The sequence below is a fragment of the Anopheles funestus genome, chromosome 3RL (assembly GCF_943734845.2).
Source record: "Anopheles funestus chromosome 3RL, idAnoFuneDA-416_04, whole genome shotgun sequence".
In the NCBI taxonomy this organism is placed as follows: domain Eukaryota; kingdom Metazoa; phylum Arthropoda; class Insecta; order Diptera; family Culicidae; genus Anopheles; species Anopheles funestus.
Genome location: NC_064599.1, coordinates 64,238,312 through 64,266,008, shown reverse-complemented (window position 1 = coordinate 64,266,008; position 27,697 = coordinate 64,238,312). Strand labels below are relative to the sequence as shown.

General features: G+C 42.7%; 5 protein-coding genes across 6 annotated transcripts; 2 read left to right on the top strand and 3 right to left on the bottom strand.

Annotated features, from left to right (window-relative positions):
• Positions 1-13,760: 13,760 nt before the first annotated feature.
• On the bottom strand, positions 13,761-17,358 carry LOC125771545 (inosine-5'-monophosphate dehydrogenase). Its single transcript, XM_049442261.1, has 4 exons — positions 16,961-17,358; positions 16,672-16,822; positions 15,133-16,331; positions 13,761-15,067 (listed from the first exon to the last, which is right to left on the bottom strand). Exons 1-4 carry the CDS (start codon positions 17,041-17,043, stop codon positions 14,962-14,964), a joined length of 1,539 nt encoding a protein of 512 aa, XP_049298218.1. The 5' UTR covers positions 17,044-17,358; the 3' UTR covers positions 13,761-14,961.
• An 86-nt stretch (positions 17,359-17,444) lies between these two features.
• Positions 17,445-18,320, top strand: LOC125771548 (DNA replication complex GINS protein PSF3). Its single transcript, XM_049442266.1, has 3 exons — positions 17,445-17,651; positions 17,712-17,817; positions 17,887-18,320. The coding sequence occupies exons 1-3, from the start codon at positions 17,549-17,551 to the stop codon at positions 18,287-18,289; spliced, it is 612 nt and encodes a 203-aa protein (XP_049298223.1). The 5' UTR covers positions 17,445-17,548; the 3' UTR covers positions 18,290-18,320.
• A 44-nt stretch (positions 18,321-18,364) lies between these two features.
• On the bottom strand, positions 18,365-19,305 carry LOC125771549 (ATP synthase subunit d, mitochondrial). The gene is made up of 3 exons (XM_049442267.1): positions 19,100-19,305; positions 18,635-18,938; positions 18,365-18,562 (listed from the first exon to the last, which is right to left on the bottom strand). The coding sequence occupies exons 1-3, from the start codon at positions 19,219-19,221 to the stop codon at positions 18,470-18,472; spliced, it is 519 nt and encodes a 172-aa protein (XP_049298224.1). The 5' UTR covers positions 19,222-19,305; the 3' UTR covers positions 18,365-18,469.
• A 260-nt stretch (positions 19,306-19,565) lies between these two features.
• On the top strand, positions 19,566-20,874 carry LOC125771547 (nuclear speckle splicing regulatory protein 1). The gene is made up of 2 exons (XM_049442265.1): positions 19,566-19,662; positions 19,733-20,874. The coding sequence occupies exons 1-2, from the start codon at positions 19,652-19,654 to the stop codon at positions 20,817-20,819; spliced, it is 1,098 nt and encodes a 365-aa protein (XP_049298222.1). The 5' UTR covers positions 19,566-19,651; the 3' UTR covers positions 20,820-20,874.
• LOC125771546 (NADH dehydrogenase [ubiquinone] 1 alpha subcomplex subunit 10, mitochondrial) lies at positions 20,858-22,510 on the bottom strand. 2 transcript variants are annotated; one of them, XM_049442263.1, is made up of 3 exons: positions 22,385-22,510; positions 21,960-22,212; positions 20,858-21,888 (listed from the first exon to the last, which is right to left on the bottom strand). In XM_049442263.1, exons 2-3 carry the CDS (start codon positions 22,191-22,193, stop codon positions 20,923-20,925), a joined length of 1,200 nt encoding a protein of 399 aa, XP_049298220.1. In that variant the 5' UTR covers positions 22,194-22,212; positions 22,385-22,510; the 3' UTR covers positions 20,858-20,922. The 2 variants fall into 2 exon arrangements, with proteins under 2 accessions (XP_049298220.1, XP_049298221.1); XM_049442264.1 differs by lacking the exon at positions 22,385-22,510 and adding an exon at positions 22,281-22,362.
• Positions 22,511-27,697: the final 5,187 nt, after the last annotated feature.

Here is a 27,697-nt window from a genome sequence, read left to right as displayed (position 1 = left end):
ATAAAGAAAGTTTTACAAATATATGAATTAAAAAAGCTTTAAACAGAAGTGATTTCAATTTACAAAGGGAAAAATAAAAAGGTTTCAAAGCTTCCTATACTTTACTTTTAATCTATTTCCACTTAAAAAAAATCCAGAAATATCCCCAACCTTTTTATTTGAAGTTGAAATACTTTTTGACACTGAATTATTGAAATAATTTTTAGTGTGTCTATCTAAGTTAATAAACAAAATTTTTGTTAACATTTAATTTTGTTATTGAATAAATAAACTTTGAGTGTAAAAATGTAAAAGTTTGAAGACAGGTGTACCAAACCAACCGATGACAAAGCATACACAGTAACAGCGATGTTTTCCCAACCGTCACGATCGAAACGTCCTTTCAGCAGTCGTTTTTAGCTCCCAAAAAAAAAGAAGAACAAGTAACAAACCCCCAGAACGAATCGAAACGAACCGAAACCATATCGGAAGTATTAAAACTATCCCAATTTTACGATTTTGCTTTCGTTTGCTGCACCATCCGCACTAACCGCACCGAGAACCGTTTACACCTATTCCACTCATCACAGAACACTATCCTCCGCTGTTCTTCACATCCCCATATTCGAGAAGCATCCGCGAAGGTATAATTTAGCGTCACGGTCGTGTCGGTTTTCCAGCCACGAAATTCGGATCTTCAATGCTTCCTCGCGTGAAGAGTGCGCGTAACTGCTCCATTCATACGGATGATCGGATGCTGCGTTTCGGAGCTTTTACTTCTGGTGCGTGTTTTTTGTTTTGTTTTTTTATTTCGTTGTTTACCATGGCCGGATGTTGGAACGGTTTTTTAACGGCTATTGAAAATAAAACACGGCCAACGCGATTGGGTTGACTGGGTTGAGCCGATCGATGCGAAGGAATAATGATCCTTCCCTTCGCTTACCGTGCGCTGGTCATGCCTTAATCGACAAGTTACCGGCAATCAGAGTTCAATCGTAAGGCCAACTAAAATTATGTTCTCAGCATTCGAAGTTTTTTTTTTGATTCAGGGAAACAAGTATTACACGGTTCTTATCTAAAGAATACGAAACAAGTGGAGTAAATATGGTATATGGCGGGAAAAACACTCACTTGAGGTTTAGGGGAGGTAGAAAATTGAATGAAAACGTTTTGCTCTTTTCTCATTTTGTTAGTTATTTTCATTCATTTGTTTTAGTTTTTTTGTGGCACAATCACTGAATTCTCCTAAAATCATTTTTCTACATATCATAATACCCAATCTGCAATATTGAAAAGTTCTGGGATGTTTAGGCCATTGAATCAATTTCAATTCTTAAACGATTTAGCAAAACAAAAGCAAACAGCATTTTGTAGTAATAAAAATGGTGAAAAAACTAACCTCACAGTTCCACAAAGAGGCCGGAAAAAATCCGTCAAATTATAAAGAAGTTCCTATAAAAGATGGACATTGTAATAGTTGGTGTCCGTCAACTTAGACGTCCCAATGATCCTCAGATGTGATTCATCAAACTTTTTTGATTTTTTTTTTGTTTTGCTCGGTTAGAACGGTCCGGCCATATCAAGACTTATTTTACCACGTAGCAGGATAGTCAATCCATGCTACGGGGGGACGGTCCGGATGGGATTTGAACCCGGTCCTGCCCTGTGGACGGGCGCCGTTTATCATATGCTCCACCGGGCCGCCCCTTAAACTTTTTTGATAACTAGAAATTTAATTCAAAACTCCAATAATTGCGAGCCCAAAACAATAGAGAAGGTCCCCTTTGTAAGCTGTTTGGTGTTGATCATACATCATGTTTTGTTAAGATCATGAATGACTATTTATGTAATTCCAAGGATATTCGGGGTAGCTATTGTCCCAGTGGATATGTTTGCACTTCCCTGAGTTCGTCAGGTGTACCTATTCCCAGAAAAAAATGTCACGATAATGAAGTGTAGAAGATTGAGTATATTACAAAACATGAATGATAATATTCTTCATTATACTACCGATTGGAAGATCAAGATCTCTATAATATCTGCAAAACTGGAGTTTAATACGGGAGTTTTTTTTATTTTCTTAGTACAGATGTCTAGCACAAAAAGACTGACAATTGATTGACTAGAGTTGGCTACATACTCAACCAAGATCTGCATCGTGCACTATCAATGCGTGGTCTCACCAGTTCTACAGATACACAACCTTTATATGCAGTCAGATTGATAAGAAGGATATGAATCTTAGATTCCTATCTTCAACTAAAAGGGAATCGCTTAGCAATGATCAACATCAAATAACATAATGAAAAGAAAGAATATTTTCCCACAAATATTCTGATGTCCTTATTGTAAATCCTTTTCAATAAAATATGTTGCCAACATTATTTTCCCAAAGAATTCTACATTAAGAAGTTTTAAATGACAAAGCTGAGGAACGTTGAAGCACAGAATGTCCTGGTAATGATATTAATTTAAATGATATTTTGTAGAATGAAATTTTTTATTCACAAAAGTTGCGTTTTTGCAACATTTTCTATAGAAACGCTCAATCATACATAAGTGCGTGTGGGTCATATTGTACGTTCCACATTGCCCTTGGGCTCGATCAATCTTTTCCATTTTCCTCTCCATTACACAAGATTTACCTCGGTGATCTTTTGAACTTAACTTGCTGCTGCCTCAATGTATCAGTATGTCAAACCGGAGCAGTCGCTCGTCAGTGGAAAGATACGGGTGCTGCACATTTGCTGTAATTTTGTGATTGTCTCTATTTTTCCCCTCATCCCCCACGCTCGCTCGTGGAACAGAATGGAAAGAATTGCACAAAATCAATCTCGTACATTGTTCCGAGTAGGTTCGGTGTTGATGGTGATTTGTGAAAACAAAACAAAATGTCCAATCGGTTACACCGTACTGCAGAAGCTGCAACGTGTCGTGCACGGGTTGGCATGATGGATGTAAGGCCAAGCCAAGACTAATGAGAAAACTGACGACCGACCCGGGGAACGGGTGTGAGTTGAGATAAAACAAGGAGAGAAGAAAACCATCGAGGACTCTGAGGGAACCAGTGGCCGAACTCGCTGGTTGGTTGGGGACATGAGCATCAGAAAAGAAGTACCACACCGATATTGGCTGTGGCTAAAGAAAACTGGAATTGCCATGATTATGCCGGTAGCTTACGATTCCAAATCGAAAAAAAAATGCAACCGTCCACTTTCCCGGGTTCTCTCTACATACCCAGGCTTCTGCGGACGGTAATGGGCTGATCGTTGCCAGACCCAGGCAAAAGACCAAACGGGCAAACGGGAAAATAAAGAAAAGTGCCCGGCATGGAACAAAAACCACTCGGCGGTACTCGGTGCAAAAAGGAAATAAGTCATCGGCGAAGTCGCCGAGAGTTTGCGATGCCATACCACGCCTTCCCATGCCACCGAATGTTTTTGGGGTGGAAGATAAATGCACTTCGCTCTCGCAAAACGCGCCCAAAGATGCCGATGATCTTGTGCATCGCGGTACACCGTTCCATTCGCGGGAGGGGGTTTCCTGGGAAAAGGGAAGATTGGCTGGCACTGGGGGTGGGAAAATCATATCAAAGTGAACCACTCGATGCCATTGCCTGCCCCTACTGGTTGTGACGATGCCTGAATAACCGCGGGGGCTGGATACTGGAATGATTATCTGGAAGTTGGTGCTGCAATGCCTATGCAATGGCGGCAGTGGATTGCATTCTGCTGGAGATTTAATTCCCCAGTCCCCCCTTTTGCGTTCGGGGGTCTTTTGTTTCAGCAGTTTCGCTTCAAGATTGAGGCCGCCCTCGCGGTACAGAGATTATGTTTGCCGGGGAAGGTTTTATATGTTGGCGTGGCGTAAAAGAAGTTTTCTTGTCAAAACAAAGAACGATGGGATGCGATGGAGACGCACCGGGACATGGAAAAGTTTTATTTTATTTCAAACGCTTAAAGTTGTTTCGATTATTCGGTAGATCGATAAAAGTCGATAAATCTTCCAGACTGAGGTTAATGGTAGTGTTGAAAGCAGGCTTGCAGGATAAATAAAATACGCGACTTTACGAATTCTTTTGGTTATGTTCTATTTACAACTTTAACCTGATATGTATGTGCAATTGCATTTATTTTCCTAAGAGTTATTGAAATTTAGCCAGTTTTATTAGTTATTATTATATTAAAGTTTTATTTTTGTAATTTGTTGTTATACATTATACAGTTCGTCATTTCATAAAAAAAAGTTTGCAATTATTTTGTGCAAAATTTGTGCAAAGAAATTAAGTCCATTTTTTGCATGATTTGAAGCAATTTGAAGGAACCTGAACTAGTGAAGGTAACTATATTTTCCCAAAAAAAAAAATAAAAAAAAAATTGTAAAACGTCCAATGCTCCCTACTTTGTTGCAATAAATAAAAACAAATAAATAAATTCAGTGTATTGCATTAGATATATTAGAAATTAAAGATTAGAAATATAGATATATTTCTTGCATTTAATACATTAAACAACTTCTGCTGATTATGCAAAAAGCAATGGTTAATCACCAAATTGTGTAACGAAATCGATTGCACTAACATGTTTATTGAATTTCGCTCCATTTCGATTAATTATAGCGCTTATAACAGTCTATTGGTTCCAATTAAATCGTCTCTAAATGATATGCGTTCTCTTAGTGATGCAACCAGAAACAACAATAGCCGAACAGCTATTATCCTTTGTTGAGCCGTTGGCCGTTGCAAAATTTCAATCGATCGCACGGATGCAATCCAAATCGGAACGTTTTGTTATGATAAATCTCGGTTTCAAATGTCCAGATCGAGGTTGATTAGCGACCGATCTACCCCGCACTTCTTCACTCGCCTTTCACTCGCCTTTCCCACTTTTTGCTGAAGTATAATTGGAATCCGTTGTCGTTGTTTGCCGGTTATTGATACCCTCTATCTCTATTTCTCGGATCATCTCGTAGACAATCCTTGTATCTAAATAATCCACTTTCAACGTTTTGTCCTGACCGGGACCCCCGATCAAAGCTCGCAATCTGCCGGGCAGCATAATGTGTCCAGCACACACTCAGCGCTTTCCCTACCTCACCGGCAACGATCCATCGTCACGTGCGTGCACCGGAAAAACCCGATACAGCACACGGCAGCGTGTAAGACCACTTAAAGCCATTTTGTGCGGCACTTTAGGGTGCGCCTGAACGGTCGTACTTTAAATTATCCTCCAAATGGCCATGGTTGCAAATGGGTGGCACAAAGGCGTTAAGGTGGCGGTGGATGGTAACTGTAAATTACGGTACAAACCGAGCACCGAGGCAAGGAACGTATTAGAACCGAAGAAATCCACCGTATCGTGAGATGCCCTTTTTTGCGAAAGCGGGCGGTTAGGGACGGGGATAAGTTAAAGGGACCAGAATAATCTCGTGGCACACAGTGGCACCGATGGTCGATGAGCCATTTTCTTCGATTCGGGTTTCGTGCCTGGGCACGTAAATCCTTCCCCACTCACCGCACACCGTGGGTGGGTGGGTGGGTAGTGGTTGAGCACAAAAAGGGATGGGAAGCGTATAAACATAAACCAAGAAAAGACAAAAAGATGGAGCCCGCACCAAGCGAAGAAAATGGGGTGGATAAAAAGGGAAATAAAAGAAAGGAAAAGCACAAGAACACAGCACATTGGCAAAGCGAAAGACCAACGGCAAGATCACGAAGGTAGAAAGAAAGGTTAGACATAATTTATGTAAAACAGCATAAAAATGGAATAAAAAAAATGGGAGGCAAAGCAAAGACGGGGATAAAACAAAAAGAGCAACTCCCAACATACATACACACACAACAGCATAAAAATTGCACCATCGAATCGAGAGCGCAAGATCTTTTTTTTTGGTTGAAGGCAAGCTTTTGATCTTGTGGTGATGGAGCCACCATGTCGAGAATAAGGACGGCCGAGCGGGATCCCCAAAAATTGAGCCAAAGGAACACCGAAACCATCATCATCATCGTCGTCGTCGCTGTGTAGTGCCAATACGAGTCGTAGCTCCAATTTCCCAATCCTGATCGGTGCCGTGCCGTGACCCGTAATAAGACGCATCAGGATAAGCAGGCGGCAAAAGATACTCCAAAACCTTTTCTCGGAAGAACTTCCGTAAGGCGGCGGATTAAGATCGGTGAGATGGCACGTAATGCCGTGCAGGGTTGTGAAAAGCGAGCACCAGCAGTGGGGATAGGGATATAAATTCGTGAATAAAGTGTACCGAACGCATGCGGGCACTTGCAAAAAAAAACAGCGTACCGTATCGCACAACCAAACCCCCCCTCGTGAGGAGGCAATATCTCGGGAGTCCCCCATCGGAATCGGACTTGGAAAGTCACTCCATATCGGATGCTATAAAACATTGGACTCGGTACGGTCTATATATGCGTTGCCTGCCACCGTTGTGTACGTGCCCTACGTTGGGTCTGTTACCTAACTCAACAATCCTGCCATTTTCTCCCCCCTTACCTTTCCCCATCTGATTGGAATGGATGGCAACCCGAAAAACATAATGCCACTGGTTTATGTACCCCGAGCAGTGTTGTCAGCACTGCCAGAATCCCGGCAAATATTTCCCGGGGATTCGTGAAACCAAGGGGCAACGACGGAAGCGGGAGATGAGGGGAAATTCGTTTGTCATCGTTTTTCTTTTTTCTCTCGTTTTGTACCTTGGTAGCATGGTTCCCAGTTTGCGTCTGCGAGCGATTGCGCACACACACACACAATAGTAATGCGCGACTCGGGTTTTGCGGCACGTTGAGCCACGCGGCTTATGGTTGATGCGGGGAAAATGAAAAACCATCATTTGGTTGGGGGTGAGGGGAGTTATTTTTTTTCCTCGTACAACCGGGGCGGTTTGGTTTGTCGATAGGTTTTAAAGCAGAAACCTCAGCTGTATGTGTGTGTGTGGGTGTGCGTTTTTTTTATTTCAAACCGACCGACCGATTTTCCCGCACGATTAGAGTGTGATGGAATGCTTTAAAGGGTAGTTAGGGAATTTTTCATCCCAATCCCGTCCATTTTGATATAGTAACGTATTAATTTTAGTGTAGTTTGCTATGAGTGATGTACCCGCTGGTGGCTGAACGTAAAGGGCGAATAATTGTTACAAATTTGAAAACGTACTTTGAGCGTATATGGCGCCAGTAGAAAACTTCTCGTTGGGAATTGTTAGCAGAGCTTTAAGAGTTTTTGTTTCTTTAAGTAGCTTTCTTTGGTGCTCATTTTACCTATTTGTTTTGAATTTTTAATTCGATTTACAATTAAACTTTTTAGTTCTTATACTTAATATTATTAATTTTTACTATTTTCAGAAATGGAAAAGTTGTGATAAGATAGTTAAAAAAAATGTTACAACTTAATCTCTCTATACATTGTCTTATAGTAAAGAAAGATAGAAGAAAAGTATATAACAATAAATTTTAAAAATAGAAAACTTTAAACAGTATGGAAACATACCAATTTCCCTCAGATGCTGCATAACAAAGAAACAATGAAATAGTTATCATTGAAAATGTGACAAAACAAAGATAGATAGTAAAACTGCAGTTGATAAAGAAACAAAAGAAAATTGTGCAAAAATGCTTTTTAGGGAAAAACTTAAATTTTTCCCTTAAATGATGCATATAAAAGGGCAAATTAAAATGTGCATCGTGGAAAACTATGTGCACCTAAAGCTAAGAGATGAAGAGAAAAAAAACTATATAAAAGACAAATACTATCTTGACAACTTTGTACAACATTTTTGTGTTTGGTTGGGAACCTTTTTTTTTGGCTGAACTTTGCAGTGTTTTAAGCCCTGTGTTCACACTTCTGGACCGGTGGACCGGTGGAAATAAAGCCGAATCAAATGGGGGAGAAGCAAAAGAAAAAAAAAGAACCATTCATCCCTCTGGGAGGATTGGGCATCATCGCCACACCATACCATCGCCAGCAAAGCCGAACCAAAAACCCCGTACCGTGGATGTAGTTCGGTTGCACACCGCCAGGTGGCCACGGAGATGAAATTTCGTTGTTCCATGGCACAAGTAGTACTGTGGTACACTCACTCCAAAATCCGTCCCGGGGAACCATCATCCTTCCTGCCGGTCGTCGTCATCGTCGTCGCCTCCGGGACGCTATCTTCTACACCCTCAACCTCCCCCCCCCTTCCCCCCACAACATCCGTACCTCCGACACCAATCATATTGCGACCACGTCCCCTGCAGCCGTGCTCGTGCGCGACTCTCTCTTCTCTCTCTCTCTCTCTCTCTCGCTTTCTCTCTGTGCATCATCGTGTCTCAACAGCACAGAAATAGCATTTATGCTGAAGCTCTCGTTTTGTCTTCCCCGTGTCTATCCTGCGCTGACTATCGCTCCGGCGAACTCATTCATCCATTGCCGATTTGCCACCATCCCGTTCGCTGCTTCCATAATCCCTTCCTGCCTCGCATCCCTCCCGGCACACTGTTTAAGTCTCCTCGTTCAGCTGGTTCATTTCTTTACCAAACCCATACAGGCACACACAGGCACGACATTCACAATGGTACATATTTTCCACGTTTTCCCCACGGGGGAAACATTCGATCCTTGCACCATCAAGCAAGGACCACGACGGTAACGACTACGACGACTACGACGACGACGACGATGGTGGCAATGTTTTGGAGGTAGTTTTCATCCCCGGTGCGCATCGCTCGGAACCAGCCTTGCCAGCCCACGCCTTGCTATCGTTAGAGCTTCGCTACGATTCTCGGAGAAAGAATGAGGGGTGGTTTGGGTTGGTGGGACAAGAAGGTGAAGGAGCAGAAAAATCTATGCATATAGATTGGTTATTACCACTACCGGAGACCACCACTTCCACCCTCCCCAAAAAAAACCTTAGGCTGATGGTTGTTGGATCGGTCCCGCCACGGTCCAATACCGGACCGGAGGACTTTTCCGTTCTCACGCACGCCCACGCACAACCGGATACAACACCACCCGTACGCCGAGCGTGTGTCTCTTTTTCGGGACCTGGCGCACACACGTACACACGTACGTTCGCTTTGCCTATATTTTCCACCTTTACTCCTTCATCGCCTGCTGTGACGATGAATACACGATGGAGTTCGACAATTTTCTCTTGTTTTTCTTTTTTACTCCAAATGCTGATGAGAATACCTTGCGAGAGGGATGGTGAGAAAGAAAGAGAGAGGGATAAAGATGGAGTCCTTTTTTTCTTTTTTGGAGCGTGTTGCTGCGATGGTAATGATGGCGAAGGGGGTGGGAAAAGTCCAATAGCGAACGAATGGCCTCCGGATTCGGAGAAAGGAAAAGATCGCCTTTTTTATGTGCCAAAAGGAAAATGCGCTCTAGAGAGGAAAAGTGTGGGCATCCGGAGAGCAAAAAGGAAATACAAAAAGGATGCGAAAAAGAAAAAGATAAACGAGAGTGTTGAGTTTTCAACAAGGATAATTCCCTGGCATTTATATATATACACACATACACATACACAGAGAGACTAGTCCACAGAGCGTGGTGCGAAATGTGTTTGTTGCGCTGTGTACCATCAGCACAAATGGGAAGAAAAATTGGATCGACAACATAATCGTGGTAGGTACCCTACCAGTGTGTAGAACAGGCTGCACAAGAAGGGGGTTCTTGTGGAAGAGACTGGTGACGATCGGACGACCAGTACAGCCCACAGTCGATGGCTTTTGCATAGCCACAAACCCCACACCCACCCACACGGGAAGGGTGGAAAAACTTGGAGACAATTCACCCTCCCTTATACGCTCGATGGGTTTATTCTGCCCCCGGTGGGTGGTATTTTTCACCACCCCCCAACATTAACATTTGGCCGAAGGATGCGTGGAAAGGGGACGGGAGGATGGGGCTGACCGGGGTGGTAGGATTTTGATGTTGGTGGTTTCGTTTCGTTGGTTTGTGGTGTTTATCTTCTGGCCAACCTAGTGGCACTACAGTGTATGGTGCAGGTTGAAGGACACAAGAAACATGCGAATAGAAGTATTGGAAATTTATAAATCTAGAACTTGAGCACTTTAGTGATCTGAGTTATGAGCTTCTATCGAATTTAAATATTTAATCATTTGTAAAGAGAAAAATAATTTATGTATTTTATAATACAGACGTGACCAACCAACAGGAGTTCAGACAGTCCTTGTCTGCATTATTCTACTATTCTTCTAGAAAAACTCAAAATTCTTCTTGAACTTTGTCCAAAAGATCGCAACTTTTAATCTTCGTGTCGTTATCGGACTCTGGTGGACAGGGATGAACATAATTATTGGATCTTCAAATTGGCCAGTTGTTGCTAATGCATTCGAGGACATGAAACGTGAAGGTCGTCTCTATTTTGTTGTCCGTTTTCACACCTTACAAATTATATGCTGCTTTGAGAGAAAGTACTTGCGGCCACAAAATTTAACTTCGCCTAACAGGTGTTAACCACAAGTGGGAAGTCATATATGTATTTCAATCAATCACTGTAAATAAAATTGAATTCTTTGTCATGAAAATAATCTTTTATAAATTAAGGATATAATCCGAAATTAAAGAAGTGCTCATCACTTAAAGATCATAGTTTTGAATGAACGCAATATAGCGATCTTCGTACGATCAGTAACAATCCTTCACAAAATTAATTATGATCCATTACCATGATCTCTTCATCTGCATTTGGGTATATAATTCCTCCAACGTTTAGGTGGATTGCCTGAGAAGGTTGATTGTTTTCTTCTATAAGGACTTGGAGTTCCTCGACTACATTTTTCTCTAACTATTTCAATAGAATTTACGAGATGGGTCGTTCGGTGTTATTCTAAGTCAGCCTTTACAAACGTTCGGGTAACTCTAATGGAGGAGTTTCTTCATGTATTAGTACCATATCTCTGAATTTCTAATATGAAGAGGCACCTCTTAAACGAAGTCTTTTGTACCCATTTGTCTGACATTACCCAATTGTCTGACAATCCAATAGACATATTTTCTATGATTCTGGGATCTCCTGGATTTCGTGAAACTATCTTCCTTTTAAGTTTAAAATCTTCATCCGTTTCATGTATTTTAAATACCTCAACAAAAACACTTCTCATTTTGTGTGTCGTCCACTAAACATTCGCCCGATACTGTACATAGGTTCTATTATCTTGCGACCTGCAAAACCATAGAATAACGAATGAGGTCATCTCTTGCTTATGGTGATGATACCGGCCATGATTTTACCATCGATATCATGCGCCCCCGGACTGTGGTACGGAAGAACAAAACTCCAAAAAGCCAAATAAAAGAGAGCGAGAAAAAAGTAAAATAAAAACACCAAACCACTGGCTAAATGTAACGCAATTTTTTCCCACTTCCATTCCCTGTTTCATATCCCTGTTATAGTACTTTACAGGTGAGTCTTACACTTTTTTTTTGGTCCGAGCCTTTTTTCCAATTTCGCTTAACAGAGTGACAAGCGATCCTGCCGAACGTTAGCTAAAGCCGTTTACAGCGTACTGGTGTGTACATTATTGTACGGGTGTACTATATACATTGCCATGTCCCACATTAAAACGGTGCAAAAGGACAACGAGGATTTCCCAAACAGCCGACTATACAGAAAGCTGGGGTGAATAATAACGAGGAACTGATTTATTTCGTTCGATGATGTTTATCAACAGTTTTGCAGAGACGGATTCGACCAACAAAAACTCTGTGCTTTCTGTTAGGTAAGTTAGTGTTTGTTTCGGAACAGATAAGAAACCTTTCTTCTCCATTTCTATTAAACACAAAACTTTATCAAAGAAATGTTCAAAAGTTCTAAAGGTCCAAAGAAATAATTCACACGATTGTCATAAAGCAATGGTTTATTTCTCCCATTTCCATCTGCTCTTAAATGGTGCGCAATGATGATGTGCCGTATAAATTATGGAACATTTCCTATCAATGCTGTCCACACGATGAAAAGCGGCCGGCTAGATAGAGGAAACGGCCTTTGATCTTGTCGACGCTATGAATATATGAAAAGCTATGAATATTTAATCGATCGTAAAGATCGTCTTTGAAAATACTATTCCATCTCTAGGATTGGTGGAAAGAATGTTGTTTTATTTTAATTTTTTGCTTGTATCAACTATCAACAAACGTACCTGTACAAGCATGTGCTCGTAAGTATGCGTCACAGTTAATGGATATAAAAAATAAAAATGTTTTAATCATTCGTGTCCGAAATGTTTGCTCCCCACAAGATACCGTCGTCCGAAGAGCACCAGTTTATTGATTAATTATTTTCTTAATTCGTGTTTCACACGCTGACTTAAATAGTTAACACGCAAGAGCCGGTTTACTGTAACGAAAAGCGACAGGTGAAATAAAACATTTTTTAACGTAAATTACATAAAAATGGAACATGAAAAAAAACTTTTAATGAGTGGAAAATATAGAGTGTTTACAACGTTACTCAGATATTAAATTTATTTATACAGAAAGTCATGAAGAAATAATTTTATCTCAGATTATACTTTACTTAATAGTAAAGGTTATCCTTTTCCCCTCTTCAACTCTGTATTAAAAATAGGACAAGATGGCAAAAGTTCAAAAAATCATCAAAAGAGTTGAAGAATGCCGAAGAATCGAAACCCAATTTTCCCTTGATTGACAGTCGGTGCACATTAATTGAACGGGGAATAATTTATACCTTTTCACACGCGAGAAGATCCACAAACCTCTGTGGATGTGTGTATGATATCAAGTGAGGAGTATCTTCTTGATTTCACCCACAAAAACCCCCAAAACCACTCTTGGCAGTGGAGTACATCGAACCATCAGGATCTCCGGAACATCAAACCTGCTGCTGGTGTGTATATTTTTGGAAAATGGCAACCAGACCAAAGGTACAAAATAAAAAAAATGTTCCATTTCATCCGTACACAGCGGAGGTGGTCTTCTGATGAACTTTCGAGTGTGTTCGCGGTTGATTTTCGCTCGAATCTGTCAACATCACAAATCGCGAATCCGTCTCGTACAACGTTTTTGGGAGAGAGAGAACATCCCGGGATTAGGCAGCACGGGACAACTCAATCAACTTTTATCGATTCGCTCGATCGTAAGCGAAACGTGCGCTTTGGCACGTGGAACGGTTGGCGCTCAACGAAATAAAGAAAGAAAAAAAAAACGTCCCAGGTTCAACACCGTCGCTGACTTCGGTGTTTCACTACAGGACGAACCAATACGCCAGGATTTGTCTGCTTTGTGTTGATGTCGACCGTTCTCGGATGACATTTCGCACCGTCGCATTGTGTGTTTAACGAGCGAAAAATAAATCCCTGTACCAGTCTGGCCTCCAATTCTCCCCGAAAACTTGCCGAAAGACGTCCGGAGTGTATAAAATAACGAGAAAATGGACAAGAGATTTGAAGTATTTGCTTCACAGACACAAAATAAATGAGATTGGTTTTTGGACGGAATTGCATTCTTTTTTTCTGTGGTTCGTATAGAACCGTTTTACATTAGGATGCTAAATTCATAGAATACATCTCTGTAAACTAAGCACAGCTTCCCAGAAAAGGCGAAAAATGGCGAGCTTTTTTATCAACATTGAAAGATAAAATTGATCAAAATGAACAGAATTTTAAGTAAAAATGCTACCAAAACCATACTTTATGTTAAAAACTATTCCTTTCACATCCTATAAATCCACTTTAAGATAACTAAGTCACCATATCAAAAATCTTCTCAAACTGTACTGTAATCGGATAGTACTAATAACCAGATGTGCAATTGGTTCGTAGCTCCCACTCTCATTAACGTTTATTTTCTTTACATTTTCCATTGCCGATTGTACCAAACTAACATTAGACACAGACGTACACTTTTTTCCCATAAAAGCTCATTAAGTATCTCTCATTATTACCGTACAATAGCAATGTTTGGACATTTAACCATCATTCGAATTTCCATTTCATACGTAATACGCAACATATTCAAGCATGTTCCAAAGGAATAAAGTCACTTAATTTAATCGTTCTAAGATAACCGAAAAGTCATAGAAGAAAGTCTGCAGTGGTTGTGAATTGCAATATCTCCTGTACACGCTCTGAGAAGTTGATTCATTGTTTTTGAATTATTAGTACAATCGGTGTGTAATAATCCTTTTTCATTAACGGCGTCCTCGTACGACAGAAGGTTGCGTACGTATTGCAATGCAAATGGTGTTGCTTAAGCTTAACATTTTTTTACCCCCGCTCAATTGAATTCAATTGAACAGCCCTAGTACAATCTTACTAGCAGTGTTTTACACAATCTGAAGGCAAGCGGTTCCAATGATACGCCAGAACTGTTTCACGATCGTTTTTAGATTTTTCCCCCCTAACTTTTTAATTAATGTTTACTGCACTCACACAAGATAAGTGTGTGTGTATTTGAAATTTATATTCAATCAGTTGGATTTATCATGACTAAACACACAGCTGGTTGTTTTGGTGCTTTCTCCAACATGGAGAAGACGAACGATTTACTTTGTTGCGGTGCAGCGGCGACAGTACCAAAAACTCAACTAAAACGTCTCATAATTAAGGAACTTAAAATAATTCCCGATGACATCACTTCCTCACGATTGATTGTTTCATATTGGTTTGCAAATTATAAATGCTTACAAATTAATCATCGGTTGCAGGAGCGCTGGTACGCGTTATACGCCATTAGCCTATTTTTCCTGTTACCCTCTGCTGTGGTTGTGTCTGTCTCATTCTTACTTTTTAACTTTACGATCTACAAATCATGCTTAGTACAGTGGTAGCATCAATCTGAACACCTTCAGACCTACGCTCTGTGTTTCTTTTTAAGTGTCATCGTGGCAGAGGCTTGGATTTTCTGCACGAACCCACCGAATGCCGCTACCCTCGGCATTCTATCAAACCGGATAGGACGATCGAAAGGGTCCCATGGTCCCTCACGGATGCTCCGGGGCGTTGGGTTGATCTCAGAACAGACGTTTCTCGTAGGAGAATAGACCGTGCACGTTGCCCTCCAGCTGGGCCGAATGGGTACGCTTCATGAAACGTAACTCTCCGTTGTAGATCATTTTTCTGAAACAAGCCGCAATGGTATTATTGAAGTTGTCCGACTCGGGCACGATTTCGCACCGACTTACCTTAGGTTTGTGATGGAACGTGCACCAATATCTTGGCAGCTGTGCTGAAGACCGCACAACAAGTACGGCACAAAGCGCAATATCGAACCCTTATCGACAATGCTACCACTGACACCCTGCGCAACACGCATCTTTTCGATCTCCGTGTGATAGTAACGGGAACTGGCCGAACCCTTACCATCTTTGCGTTCCATCGCTTCCAAACTGCCCATGCCACGGTACTTCTTCAAGCGTACGCCATCGCTGAAGTAGTATTCGCCGGGCGCTTCCGATGTACCAGCCAGAAGCGATCCCATCATCACAGCCGATGCGCCCAGTGACAGTGCTTTCACGATGTGTCCGATCGACTGAATGCCACCGTCCGCTATCACCGGCACACCGTACTGACGGGCAAGATTGCACACCTGATAGACGGCCGTTGCCTGCGGGCAACCGCACGCCATCACCTCCTGCGTGATGCAGATCGAGCCCGAACCCATGCCCACGCGCAACGCATCGCACCCGGCCGTAATGAGATTGTAGGCCTGCTGCCTTGTCACCACGTTGCCCGCAATTACTTGCAGCGTAGGATACTTCTCCTTGATGTACTTGATCATGTTGATCTGATAGAGCGAGTTGCCCTGGGACGAATCCAGCACGATCACGTCCACCCCGTTGTGGTACAGCAGCTCCAGCCGATCTTTGTCCTCTTCGCGCGTGCCAATGGCTGCACCCACAAGCAGCTGCTTGTTGCTGTCCTTCAGTGCGTTCGGATAGGTACGTCCCTTCTTCAGATCGGTTCGGGCGATCAGTGCTACCAGCTCGCCGGTTTTATTCACGATCGGAAGTTTTCCCTTCTTACTTTTCTCCATTATGCTGTTCGCCTCCTGCAACGTTACCCCGTTCGGTGCCGTTATCAGATCCTCCAGCTTCGTCATAATGTCCTTCAGCTTGATATCCACGTCGTGCTCGCGGAAGTCGATATCGCGTGACGTAACGATGCCCACCAGTCGGGTACCGATTTTGCCATTCTCAGTGATCGGATACCCGGTGAAGCCATTCTTGCGTTTAGCCTCCAGTACGTCGGCGACCGTATTTTCTGGACCCATCACGAGTGGGTCACGGATGAAGCCATGCTTGTACTTTTTCACCTTATGAACCTCGTTCGCCTGGTACTCGGGAGTGCAATTGTGATGGATAATGCCGATTCCACCACACAGCTGGAAGAAAAACACATATCACACAAACGAGAAATGAAATTACGATTAAACAAACGTTGTCTGTCTGGCCATTTCTATGGATTCCTGTTTTTTTCTACCCCTAACCCTTCCTCGCTCTCTCTTCATCTCTTTCACACAGAATGCCGGCCGGAAGCCTTTGGAACGTTGTCAAATGCAACAAGTTCAAAGGGGTGGAAGAATTATTATTGTTGTTGCTGTCGCTCGCCCATTCCTCATGCAGCAGCATTTTGTTTTTCACCCACATGGGAATCGAGCTAAAAACAATACGCGCGCGCGAGAGAGAGAGAAAGCATAAAGGGAGGAAAAGAGTTATGCTCACCGCCATGGAGATTGCCATTTCGGCTTCGGTAACCGTGTCCATGGGAGAGGATACGAGCGGTGCCTTCAGCATAATTTTCTTCGTCAACGGTGATGATAGATCCACTTCTTCGGCAGTAAAATCGATGTACCCGGGCAGGATGATGAAGTCACTGTTGGAATAAAGCGCAACCAAACGACGGAAAAGCATAATAAAGTAATTACAGATCAAAACATATGTTTCGTCAAGCTAAGGCAAAGGGTGGTTTGGGTGGGCCTGGCAACACCTTTCCTGCACCCACTCCACTTACTTGTACGTCAGTCCATCGCTTTTCATGAACAGCTCCTCGCACGAAAGTCCATCCTGCAGATTGTTGGAAGTTCCGTTCTCCATTGTTTATCAACGATGGGAGATAAGTCCGTTTGGTTTGGTTTCTTGTTTTGCGATCGGCAAAACCTCTTGAGAATTGCGCAAAAACACGTGGTGGTGAGGGAATTCGAGATTGCTATTTCACCACGCTCTTCACACAATATAAATGCACGGTCGAATAAAATTACTTTCACTGAACCGGATTCGTTGTAGCCGCAACAGTTTGGTGTTGCGTTCGGTCAAATTGAGGGAACTATTTAGCCTTTTGGGTCAAAAGATTATTGGCACAGAGAACAACTTCCACTCCACATTTGCCACAAGAAATTAAACAATGTGAAACAAGAACGGGGTCCAATCAACTAGACTGCTTTGACAACAGGCCCGCTTGAAAGCTGCTTAGAACAGATACTTCAGCCGAGAAACCAACTGTAGCATGGAAACGGATAACAGCTGACAGCGCGGTTGCACTTCGCTCGGAGGCGCACAAAACGTTGAAATCAAAACAAATTCTCACCAGCTTTCCCACGCCATGAATATTCCAAGCTATCGTCCGAATTACTACAGCCTAGACGATATAACGGTAACACAAGAACGCGTACCATGTCGAACGACTCAGGATCTGTACATGATGGGTAAGTAAAAGCGGTTGCACTAGCCGTGTGTGGTGTATTGAAAAATTGTTTGTTTTGCAGGATTTTTGGATGCTTCCGAAAAGTCGACCAACCTAAGTAACAACCATGCCCTCGAGCTTCCACTTTGGGCTGTTCTGCAGCAAGATGAGAGAAATCCACATTTTGAGTTAGTAACCCAATACCGCACATTGATCGATTGCCAGTTATGGTGTGTGTAATTTCCTTTCATTCGTAGAGCACAGATTCCGGACATTTACAGTGCGGCGTACAAGGAAATTTACAAAGCCGATGCTAATTACGTGGAACTGGGCGCTTTGTGTAAATTCTATTTCGAGCTAGGAATATACTTGACGCGCTACGATGGAACCAACAGCGTTTCGGAAATGTTGCACGTCACGGCCCAGGAACGGATGAAAGTATTGAAAGATCTGTGCCAAAACGTAGGAAATGAGAGCCTGAATGTAAGCAGCAAGTTTGACTTCATCGAACGATTGTTGTTCAACGAAGGTGGCAAAACGAACAAACTGTTTGATGATTGGCTCCAGGAGAAGCAGGTTCACATCAAATCGACCGAAATTGCCGTCAACTTGCGCAAACGCAAGCGAAGTCCCGATGTTGAAGCGCAGGAAGAACAATAAATCGAACCACTTGGTGTAGATTGCGTAGACATTTCTTCTTTCTCATTGCACTTTTCTACAGTCGATTCGGGCGTATTACGGAGTTAGTAAACAGCAAACTGCTTTATTTCTATACCGGATCTACCCCGGGTGCACCAACTGTCGGCATCACTGATAATTCGGCATTGTGACGTACGTTTCTTAATGGTGCGGTTCAGCGTTCGGTGCACCTGGCTCCTGCTCCTCCGGAGTGTGGGGCCAGAACGAGGGACGATTGATGGGATCCAGAGCTTGCTGTAGGAAGAGAATGAATAGGGACAGCATTAGAAACGATGACGCTTATGGTCATCCGAAAGTTCATCATACCTCAGGGAACGAGTCTCGGAAGTCTTCCATCGTCATCTGATCGTATGGCAGCAGAGCCTTCAGGGTTGCGATCTGGGTCTGAAAATCAGCAATGCGTGCCTCGGAGTCCTTAACGAACTTGGAAATTTCCTGCTGGACCTCCTTCTCCTGAGCTTCAACCAGCTTGGTCACGTTATCGGCCGGGTACGGGATCTGCAGTGCTTCGTACGCCTTCTGGAACTTGTCCACCATACCGGCGACGGGGACATTCTTCTTGTAGAAAGACCAATCAATTTTTGGTGGTGTCTCCGGATTGGCAACCACGCTGTAAATGTACGAGAAAAATTACGAATATGATACGATTACGAAACACGGCACTTTGCTGCGACTGCATCGATGGTGTCACGAACTGTCCGCTCTCTGACAGATGGAAGATGATGGTGGATGTGTGGAAAAGCTGTGTGTTTTGAGGAGTACCAGACTAACCTGCGCAAATATTTATCACTCTTCGTCTTGAAGGCTGCAAGATTGGGCTTCTGGTTTGGTGGCACACGCTCGGCCAGAGATGCCCAGTTTACGCTCGATTGAGCAATTCGACGAGAAGCCATCGCGCTATTTCCAAAATACCGTGCAAACTCCGGACAAAAATATGTTCGATCTTCCTTTCGGCGAGAATGAGAAAATCGGCTTATGTAAGTTGACAGCTAGCACAGTGTGCTCGATTCGAGCTGTTACAACACAAATGAGCACGGTGGTTGGCGATGTGTTGTAAAATGTTGTAAAGAATCTGGAGACCGGGGCAAATAAAGATATCACGCATAAATGAACTGCTGGGCATGTAGCAAAAAGCCGTCAATAAAAACTGGGGCAGTTACCGTATAAAAATTAGTAGGAGATTTTTCTATATTTTCCCGGACAAATTGAAATCCGAATATTCGAGGGCACCCTGTTGTTGTCAAACCACATGTCCGTTAGCGAAACAGTTCGGATGGTTTATTTATCAAATTTGTTTACAAATTGCGCTCGCATCATTCCAGAATGTCGAAAAAGTAAGATTATTTTCTTCTATTTATTAGGGAAACAAAGTTCAAGCTGTTTAATTAATTATTTCGCTTCTAGATACGGTTTAATTGAACGTGGTGCCGATTCCGGACCGGTAAAAAAACATGCAGCATTTGCAAGTGATTCAGATTCCGATGACGGTGGCAATAGTAAAGTGAAGATTGAGCTTGGCGCGAATCAGAAGCGGCAGGCACAAGCGATGCAGCAAAAAGCTGTTGAAGAAGATCCGACCATCTATCAATACGACGAGCTGTACGATGATATGGTGGAGCAGAGGGAAAAAAGTTCTGTCCAAGCGAAGGAACAAACGGTCGATCGGAAGCCAAAGTACATTGGCAAGCTGCTTGAAACAGCCGAGCGTCGAAAGAAGGAACACGAGCGTCGTATCGAGCGGCAGGTGCAAAAGGAACGCGATGCAGAAGGTGAAAAGTTTAAGGATAAAGAATCCTTCGTAACATCCGCGTACCGCGCCAAGTTGGAAGAGATGAAAAAGTTAGAAGAGCAAGAAAAGCGCGAGGAGTACCTCGAGTCAATTGGGGACGTAACGAAGCAGTCCGATTTGGGAGGATTCTATCGTCACATTTACGAACAGAAAACAAAGAACGAAGAAAACGACGATACCGGTAAAGGTGCAAAGCAGGAAGATTCGTCCCGCGATGAATCGACTCGTGTCAGTGTTGAACGTGGAGAAACATCGGAAAAGCAGGAAAAGCAAGATAGACCAAAGGCATCGAATCAGAGGGAACGCAAATATCGTAAAAGAAAGTCAGAGGATGAAAACGACGAACCGGCAGATGATAATCGACCAACGGAGCGAACACATCTTCAATCGAACCTGGACGCCGATTCAGATTTCAGCATCGATTCGGATAGTAGCGAGAGTAGCTCTTCCGGAAGTGAAGATGAGGAGCAAAGCAAGCAAGACAATGTGGAGGATGGAAAGGAAACAAATGGCCACACAAAGCCCGTACCTGCTGTGAAGGAAGCAGCTGGGGAAAAGGAACCTAACGTCACGGAAGAACCGGAGATCAAAAAGCCAAAACCACCACCGATCGACATCTGGAAGAAGCGTACTGTGGGCGACGTGTTTGAAGCAGCACGGCAACGATACTTTGAGAGACGTCAGCTGCAAGAAACGTGCTAGATGGAGCATTTGAAACGAACGAAATATACAACTTGTGGTTAATTTAACAATTAAATTTTATTACACTGCGTCTCCACATAGATGTCCCGTGGCGGTACATATTTTACAGGGTGTTGCGGAAGTCTGTCTTCATCTTGGTAAGGATACCGGTATCACCACACTCCTCGTTGTAACCCTTGCGGAACTGCATACCCGGGGCCGAGAACCAAACGTCGTACCATGCCTTGAAATCGTCCGGCGAGACGGTCAGCTCGGGAACGTCAAACCGTGGAACGTTCAACGAATTCATTAGGTCCGGCTTGTTCATGTACCGGCAGCGGGCCTCCGTCCAGTCCTCCTCGTTCTCCATAACCCAGTCGCGCATTTTCGGATCGTCCTTGTCGAAACGATCAAAATCAATACGCTCGATATCTTCGACAACGACCTCCGTCTCACCATAGTCGGACCAATCGTAGATAAGCAACTCCGCGTGCGTGCTAATGTCCTTCAGATATTGCTGTTTGTAGATCGTTTCGATGTCCTTTAGATACTGATCGGTGAGCGCTTTCGAGCCGACTTCGGCCGGATTAGCACGCTTCTTGATGCGATCCTTCACGACATTCACGGGCACATCCAGATAGATCACAAGATGGGGCTTCATCAGGTCGCAGAAGGTGTTCTTTACGATGTCGTAGTACACCGAGCGCGCACCCTTCGAGATGTATCCGTTGCGGAACATTGCCTCCAGAAACACGAAATCGGAGTAGGCGCTGCGATCCAGCACCACACCTTCGCCCGTACTGAACAGATGGCCCAACGCGTCGACGTACTGCGAAAAACGCTCGACCAACATACGCACCTGAAACGTGGCCACATTGCGATGGGTTGGGTTTTGATGGAATTTAGCGACGTCGAAGCTTTGCATGTTGACTGGCAGTAGAGGATCGAGCTGGCGCATGTCGTAACCGTACGGGTTAATGTAGTAGTTGTCCATGGTTACCTCTGGAAAGTATTTCATTTCCAGTTCCGCAGCAAGCTCCTTTGCGAATGCGGATTTACCTGAAGCAATTGGGCCATCTACAACAACGACCTGAAGCGATTCAACAGCCATTATTAATGTTCGTTCTTATCAACTATTTCTAACACAAATCACACACACACCTTGGTGTTTTCGTCGAACCGACTGGTCGTATTCTTCATCAGCACGTCCATACAAGCATTCCAGGCCGTGTACTGCTTCTCCAGATACGGGAACGGTTTCGGCTTGCTCAGCTTCGAGCCGCGCAACGTTTTGCCGGAGATGTTGCGCGCCGCGATGAAGAACGGGCTGACCGGTGAACCGGCCGCCGGTGCACCTTTCACCAGGCGTACTCCGATGCGGAAAACACCCGACATTTCGTTACCGCAGCACTAGCTACAAGGCAGGAAGAAAAAGGGTACCACACAATCAAAACATTCACTCCCGGGTGGCAAGTAAATTACGTAAGCTCGGACAGTGTATATAAGCCCGGCCAATGAAACTGAGTCACATGAATCGTACTGTAGCGCGGTGAAAGTGTTGCAGTAAAGCAAACGGAACAAAATACCTTGCAGAAAAGGCTAAGAGGGGCCGAAAAATGCTGCACAAGCTGATAAAAACACTTGGCAGTCTCACTAGAATCGGATATTTTCTTCGTTCGGCAGTTTTAGATCAGTTTGACGACACGGTTGTCAAATTGACGGCAGTACTGAAAACGATCTAAATCTGCACAATGGTACAACGCGTATAAAAATAAGGTCAGTTGAAATGTTTTTATTTTTCAAATAATTTAAATTATTAATCGTTTGTTTCAATTTGCAACAGTTTTATTGTTTTAACTTTTTTAGATAATTTATTACTTATTTCTACAGCGAAATGGTGATAATTTATTCACTTTAATTAATGAAATGTTGTAGTAAAGATAATAAAGAAGTTGTTCTTTGTTTAAAGCAATGATCGAATCTAAACTTCGATGTCAACCACGATTCAGACCCTCGCTAGAAAAGGAACACTCTCCAAGATGACAAATTATATAAAAAGTATTACTTAATTGCCCGTTCGTTTTATAAGAGATTGAATGACCAATAGAATTTAGATAAATGTTAAACAATTCCCGATAAAGTTCACTAATCATTAATCCAACTTCAAACGAATTTTCTCTCATCGTTCTGTTAATCGTTGTCGCATCTATCACATCATGTTCGGATTTGGTGCTACTATTTTTATTACGATAAACAGAAAGCTAAAACTAACTGAATTCAATTAAGAGCAAATGACTTCATTTCACGTACATATACACGCGCGCGCCCTCTCACACATGGTGCAGGTGAAACGTATCGTAAACTTTGTGCAAAAGTTATGCTCGACGGATATACCTGGCATGAAGGTAGGTGCTGCCTGCCTTGGGAAAAAAGTTGCTCCCACAAACTTTAACAGCTGTCAGCCAAATGTCTCATGATCGTCTCGATCAAACGTAGATTAAAGGAATGAGTGATACCCAACTACCTGTCCTTCCCTTAAGGAGAGGATTGCAGGATTCCACCAATAGAAAGACAACAAAGCAGAACTAAAAGAATAGAGTGAAAAATGGCACTCTTCCCCACCCCTGCACGGAATAGTTGGCAAGAAAACTACTTACGAGTGAAACATCAATACTAATGCCAGCATCAATTGTGTCCCCCTTCCTAGCACTAAGTATTGCCATCATCTCCCTCATACACTGACGCTTGTCCCATGTGCGACTTGTCGTTTGCTGCACGCTGCACTTAGCCTATTCCCACCTAGCCTAGTTGATCGTACGGATAGTGAGCAAACTTTACCCTTGCATTGGATTCTGCTGAAACTTACCGGATCGGAAAATAGAACGAATGAAAGGAAACCGAAAGAAAAAAAAACTAGTTCCCTCCCCGACCGAAAGAAACCAGACTAAAGTAAAGAAACAAGTGCAACTAAGTTGTGACCAACCGTTTAGGTAAAGGTTACCATAAATATCGTAGGTGAAAAACAGGAACAAAAAAAGGAAAAACTCCGTAAAACAAGCTTCTACACTTGGATGGGTGGAAATCGCATCGCTAAGGAGTGTACTTTTTCCGTTGAGCAACGAATTATGTGGCAAGTTTGAAAGGTATTTCCCGCACTTTTCCACTAGAGTAAGCTTGTTATGAAGGAAAGAGAAAATATACAAACAAAATATTTATCTTGGTGAGATGAATGGTTAGTTTTGTGTTTTCACACGATCGTATGATTGAAGCAAGTGAGAAAATTTGTACTAGAAAAATTGAAAAAGGACTTTTGTTTTTGGAAGAAAAATTAAACACTCTGCATCCATAACCTTGACCGTGGCCGGAACAAAGAGGGAATCCATCATTTTATTTCACAAGCGCAAGCACAACACGTTCACTAGAAAAGAAAGGGGTAAAATTTAATAAAACTCCATCTTTTTGTGATAATTTGTCTCCTACGGAAGTGTGTGCGGGGAATCTGAAAAAAAACCCGCCTGTATGTATTGTTTCGCGTGTCGTATTTCGTTAGCCGCTCGCTCTCACTTTGTGGGGCCAACAATCTCGGGAAACGCAATTCCGATTTTCTTCGGCTTCACTTAAACGAGTTCCAACGGTGCCAACTGGTGCCACCAAACTGTACGTACGCCGCGTTTGATGAAGTGATGATGGTAATTTTTCTCCATCGCATCAGACCGGAATGAAGACAAACGATCGTCTGAAAGGCGGGCGCAATACGTCTTTTCGTGCTGGCACGATACGGTGGAAGCCGTTTCATACGTACGGCTAACAGGGGTGATGTTGGTTGGCATTTTCATTTCCGCAGCACGAAATCGCAGCTGGTCGATGCGATCGTGATCGTAGCGCGTGTGCATCCATTTTGTCGATGTCGGTACGAGTGTGTGTGTGTGTGCTGGGGGAAAATTTAATAATCGTAATTAAACCCCACTTTCGTGCGCTGTGGATAGGGTTGAGTTAACACACACACAAGCGATACAAACCGAAACGAACCACTTGCTTTTGGGTTGGGTTTTCGGTTGCAGAAAGCTCTCCTAGGGAAGTGTGTACTGGGGCTTCTGGACCAAAAAAAAAAAAAAAAATTGGAGGCATTCTGTACTGAGTCGGTCGGGATGTACGTGATTTTTCGTGAAGAAATTGCTTCTGGGATACGGTAAGTCTCAGTTGTCCGTTTGCAGCACATTGAGTACGTTTCTCCTGTTAGTACACTGTACAGTGGGTAGTTGAAAGGAAATTTCTGGATAAAAGTTTTTATTAGAAATAATTGTGCTTTATTCTAATGAATACATCGTTTATAAGGGATGATAAACATAATAGTATTTTCAGTTAAATTTTGGACAAAAAAACTTTAGAAACAAAGTAAAATATGAAAACAATTTGTAATGGAGACGCCTGGTGTTTTTGTTTTTGTGATGGAGACGCCTGGTGTTTTTCGATTTTCTGTGAAGTTGTCTATTTTCCCCTATATTAGTTTTCTATATGAGTTGTTTTTTTTGTCTTCATATTTTCCCAAGGTGCTTAAAGCCACAATGCAAGAAGCAGGCGGCTAGATGAAGCCTTACGTTGACATCGATAAGGTTGGAAAATTGTCACAATGGGATCGTTTTCGGTAAGAATGTTAAAGGGTAGCTAAAACTAATTTCCAGTGATTAGAATTTTGCTACTAAAGGCTCACAGTGTCTAGGGAAATGGGGGCCTATTATCGAGCAATTGGTTGGAAGTTTATCGAAGATATTCCACGATTTCTCGATTTATTTTTGGCTTATGCTTACGTGGATCGTACAGAGAAGTATAATATTTTACAACTCAATTATTTATCTTAAAAAAGTATAATATAAGTGTAATTAAATATAAATATGCTTTAGTCTAGTTTTCTTTCTTTGTCTAAATTTTCAAGCAGAGGGAAAACATTATTTAAAAATAAATTAATTAAATTTATTTCTATACGCAATCGATTAAAAATTAAGTGTTTTCCATCCCTTTTTACATGTTACGAAAATTTTCCATCCCAGAATAATGCAATAATAAAAAAACAGCATCCTTTCCATAAATGTTTCCAGTGGTTAAGCGTGGTTGTGGTTTCGCACGGTTTAATCTAGATGTGTAAAATGGCAAAGCTTCATCACAGTAATTAATGGGTTGTGCTGGTTTTGTTAGCAAAGAAAACCACTACCGGTGTAAAATGAATGATTGTTATTACCTTCTTCGGTGTGTTTGTGTGTGCGTGTATGTGTGTTTGTAATCGAAAACTTTACACATATCAACACGAAACTGGCACTAGTGCCGGTAGTTTCTGATCTCTCTCTCTCTCTCTCTCTCTCTCTCTCTCTCTCTATCTATCTATCTCTCTCTATCTCTCTCTGGAATCCAGACACACGGTGACAATAATTTATTGAAAAGGGGCATCCCATTAGAAGAGCATCCCATTACAGCAAAAGGTTAATTATGGAAACGATTGGCCTTCCGGTTTTTGAAAGATCCGATGTGTGCTTCTGTTTGTACGTATACATCGTCGTTATGAGTTTCTTGGCCAGGAAATGCTTACTGGTGCCCGAATTTTGTCCAGCAGAAGTACCAGCATTCATTGGGTTCCCGAATTCTCACCGTAAGGGAAACAAATCGCATCCGTAACATACCGAATAAAAAAAAAAGAAAGACACAAACTCTCCCCCATTTTACCACGTACACGTACCAGTGGCGAAAAACACCAATGGCTGTCGATTTCGGGTAGGAGAGGGAGAGACGAGCTTTAGTTCTTCTGCAACGGGGGTCCTACGGCGAATATCCCCACGTGAGTGATAAGTTTAAATTAAACTTTGTCTCGAGCTTTCGTGTCTTACTTCGTTTTATTTTCATTTTATATTGTTTCCTTTCCCTTTCGACCCGTTGCCGTTTCCCCCTTTTTTTTTTGATGTTACATTTCTCCTGCTTAATGCCTTTGGAGGGTGTGTGTCTGTACTGGTCCGGTGTACCTTCCCTGACAACAACAACGACAACAGGACATCACACTTGCACACGTTCGGGGACAATATGTGCTTGTTTGAATTTGCGCCCGGTATTTTTTTGTTTTTGTTTTCCCTCTCTATTCCCGCAACTCTTTCAACTGAATGAATTTTTCTATTCAACAACCCTTGTACGGATACGTGGCTCGGTACGTGCTGAAACATCACTCGGCGCTTGGCGTACTATATGTGTCGCTGGGAACCGATGCACATTTCTGGTACAGCTCGGTTTTTGTCATTTCGGTAACTTCTCGTCTGCCAGCTTGTCGTACCGTCCATTTTTGAATGTAATTATTGAAATGCTGCTCTGCCAGCAGTGTGTGTTTCGGGTTCGAAAGCATTTTGCCACTACGAAAGCGCGAAACAGTATGTGTGTATATTACACCACAGGGATCTGTGGCCATTCCAGGGCCGCCCGTACCACGCGGCTACAGAAGTTTGAGTGAAGTTTGAGTTCCTAACGCAAAACTTTCGAACGAAAAGCCAAGCATGGTTTTGAATACCGCAACGTGTACTGAGGCCATAGCCATGACATTTGAAACGTTGGCACACAAACACACAAACACACACACTCTTCCCGGTCGGGTAATGTGGTTGATTTTCGAGAAACCGTCACGAAACCAATCCATTTGTTTCGTTGTTTTTATTTAATAAATCTTGAAACATCTGCCGTACTTAAGCTACCCGCGGGATAACTTTGTTTCACTTTGACTGAGCAGCACATTCGTCACGATTTTCCCTTTTTACTTTTTATTGCATTTGTATCCTCTTCCATTCCCCCCACAAATTGGTTGGGTGCTACAACTGCATCTTACAAAAGCTTCATCCGCATCATCCCATGGCTACCTCCGAGGGCTCATT

What these genes read in the sequence shown, in the direction of transcription:
- LOC125771548 (XM_049442266.1), top strand. Translation starts at nt 17,549, where the DNA reads ATGAATATTCCAAGCTATCGTCCGAATTACTACAGCCTAGACGATATA. An exon ending in TCAGGATCTGTACATGATGG is followed by an intron (nt 17,652 to 17,711) that starts GTAAGTAAAAGC and finishes TTTGTTTTGCAG; the next exon opens with GATTTTTGGATGCTTCCGAA. An exon ending in GAGAGAAATCCACATTTTGA is followed by an intron (nt 17,818 to 17,886) that starts GTTAGTAACCCA and finishes TTTCATTCGTAG; the next exon opens with AGCACAGATTCCGGACATTT.
- LOC125771545 (XM_049442261.1), bottom strand. Translation starts at nt 17,043, where the DNA reads ATGGAGAACGGAACTTCCAACAATCTGCAGGATGGACTTTCGTGCGAG. An exon ending in AAATGGCAATCTCCATGGCG is followed by an intron (nt 16,332 to 16,671) that starts GTGAGCATAACT and finishes TTTTTCTTCCAG; the next exon opens with CTGTGTGGTGGAATCGGCAT. An exon ending in CGTTCCATCACAAACCTAAG is followed by an intron (nt 15,068 to 15,132) that starts GTAAGTCGGTGC and finishes GGCTTGTTTCAG; the next exon opens with AAAAATGATCTACAACGGAG.
- LOC125771546 (XM_049442263.1), bottom strand. Translation starts at nt 22,193, where the DNA reads ATGTCGGGTGTTTTCCGCATCGGAGTACGCCTGGTGAAAGGTGCACCG. An exon ending in GGTTCGACGAAAACACCAAG is followed by an intron (nt 21,889 to 21,959) that starts GTGTGTGTGTGA and finishes GAATCGCTTCAG; the next exon opens with GTCGTTGTTGTAGATGGCCC.
- LOC125771549 (XM_049442267.1), bottom strand. Translation starts at nt 19,221, where the DNA reads ATGGCTTCTCGTCGAATTGCTCAATCGAGCGTAAACTGGGCATCTCTG. An exon ending in AGTGATAAATATTTGCGCAG is followed by an intron (nt 18,939 to 19,099) that starts GTTAGTCTGGTA and finishes GTACATTTACAG; the next exon opens with CGTGGTTGCCAATCCGGAGA. An exon ending in TCCGAGACTCGTTCCCTGAG is followed by an intron (nt 18,563 to 18,634) that starts GTATGATGAACT and finishes CTCTTCCTACAG; the next exon opens with CAAGCTCTGGATCCCATCAA.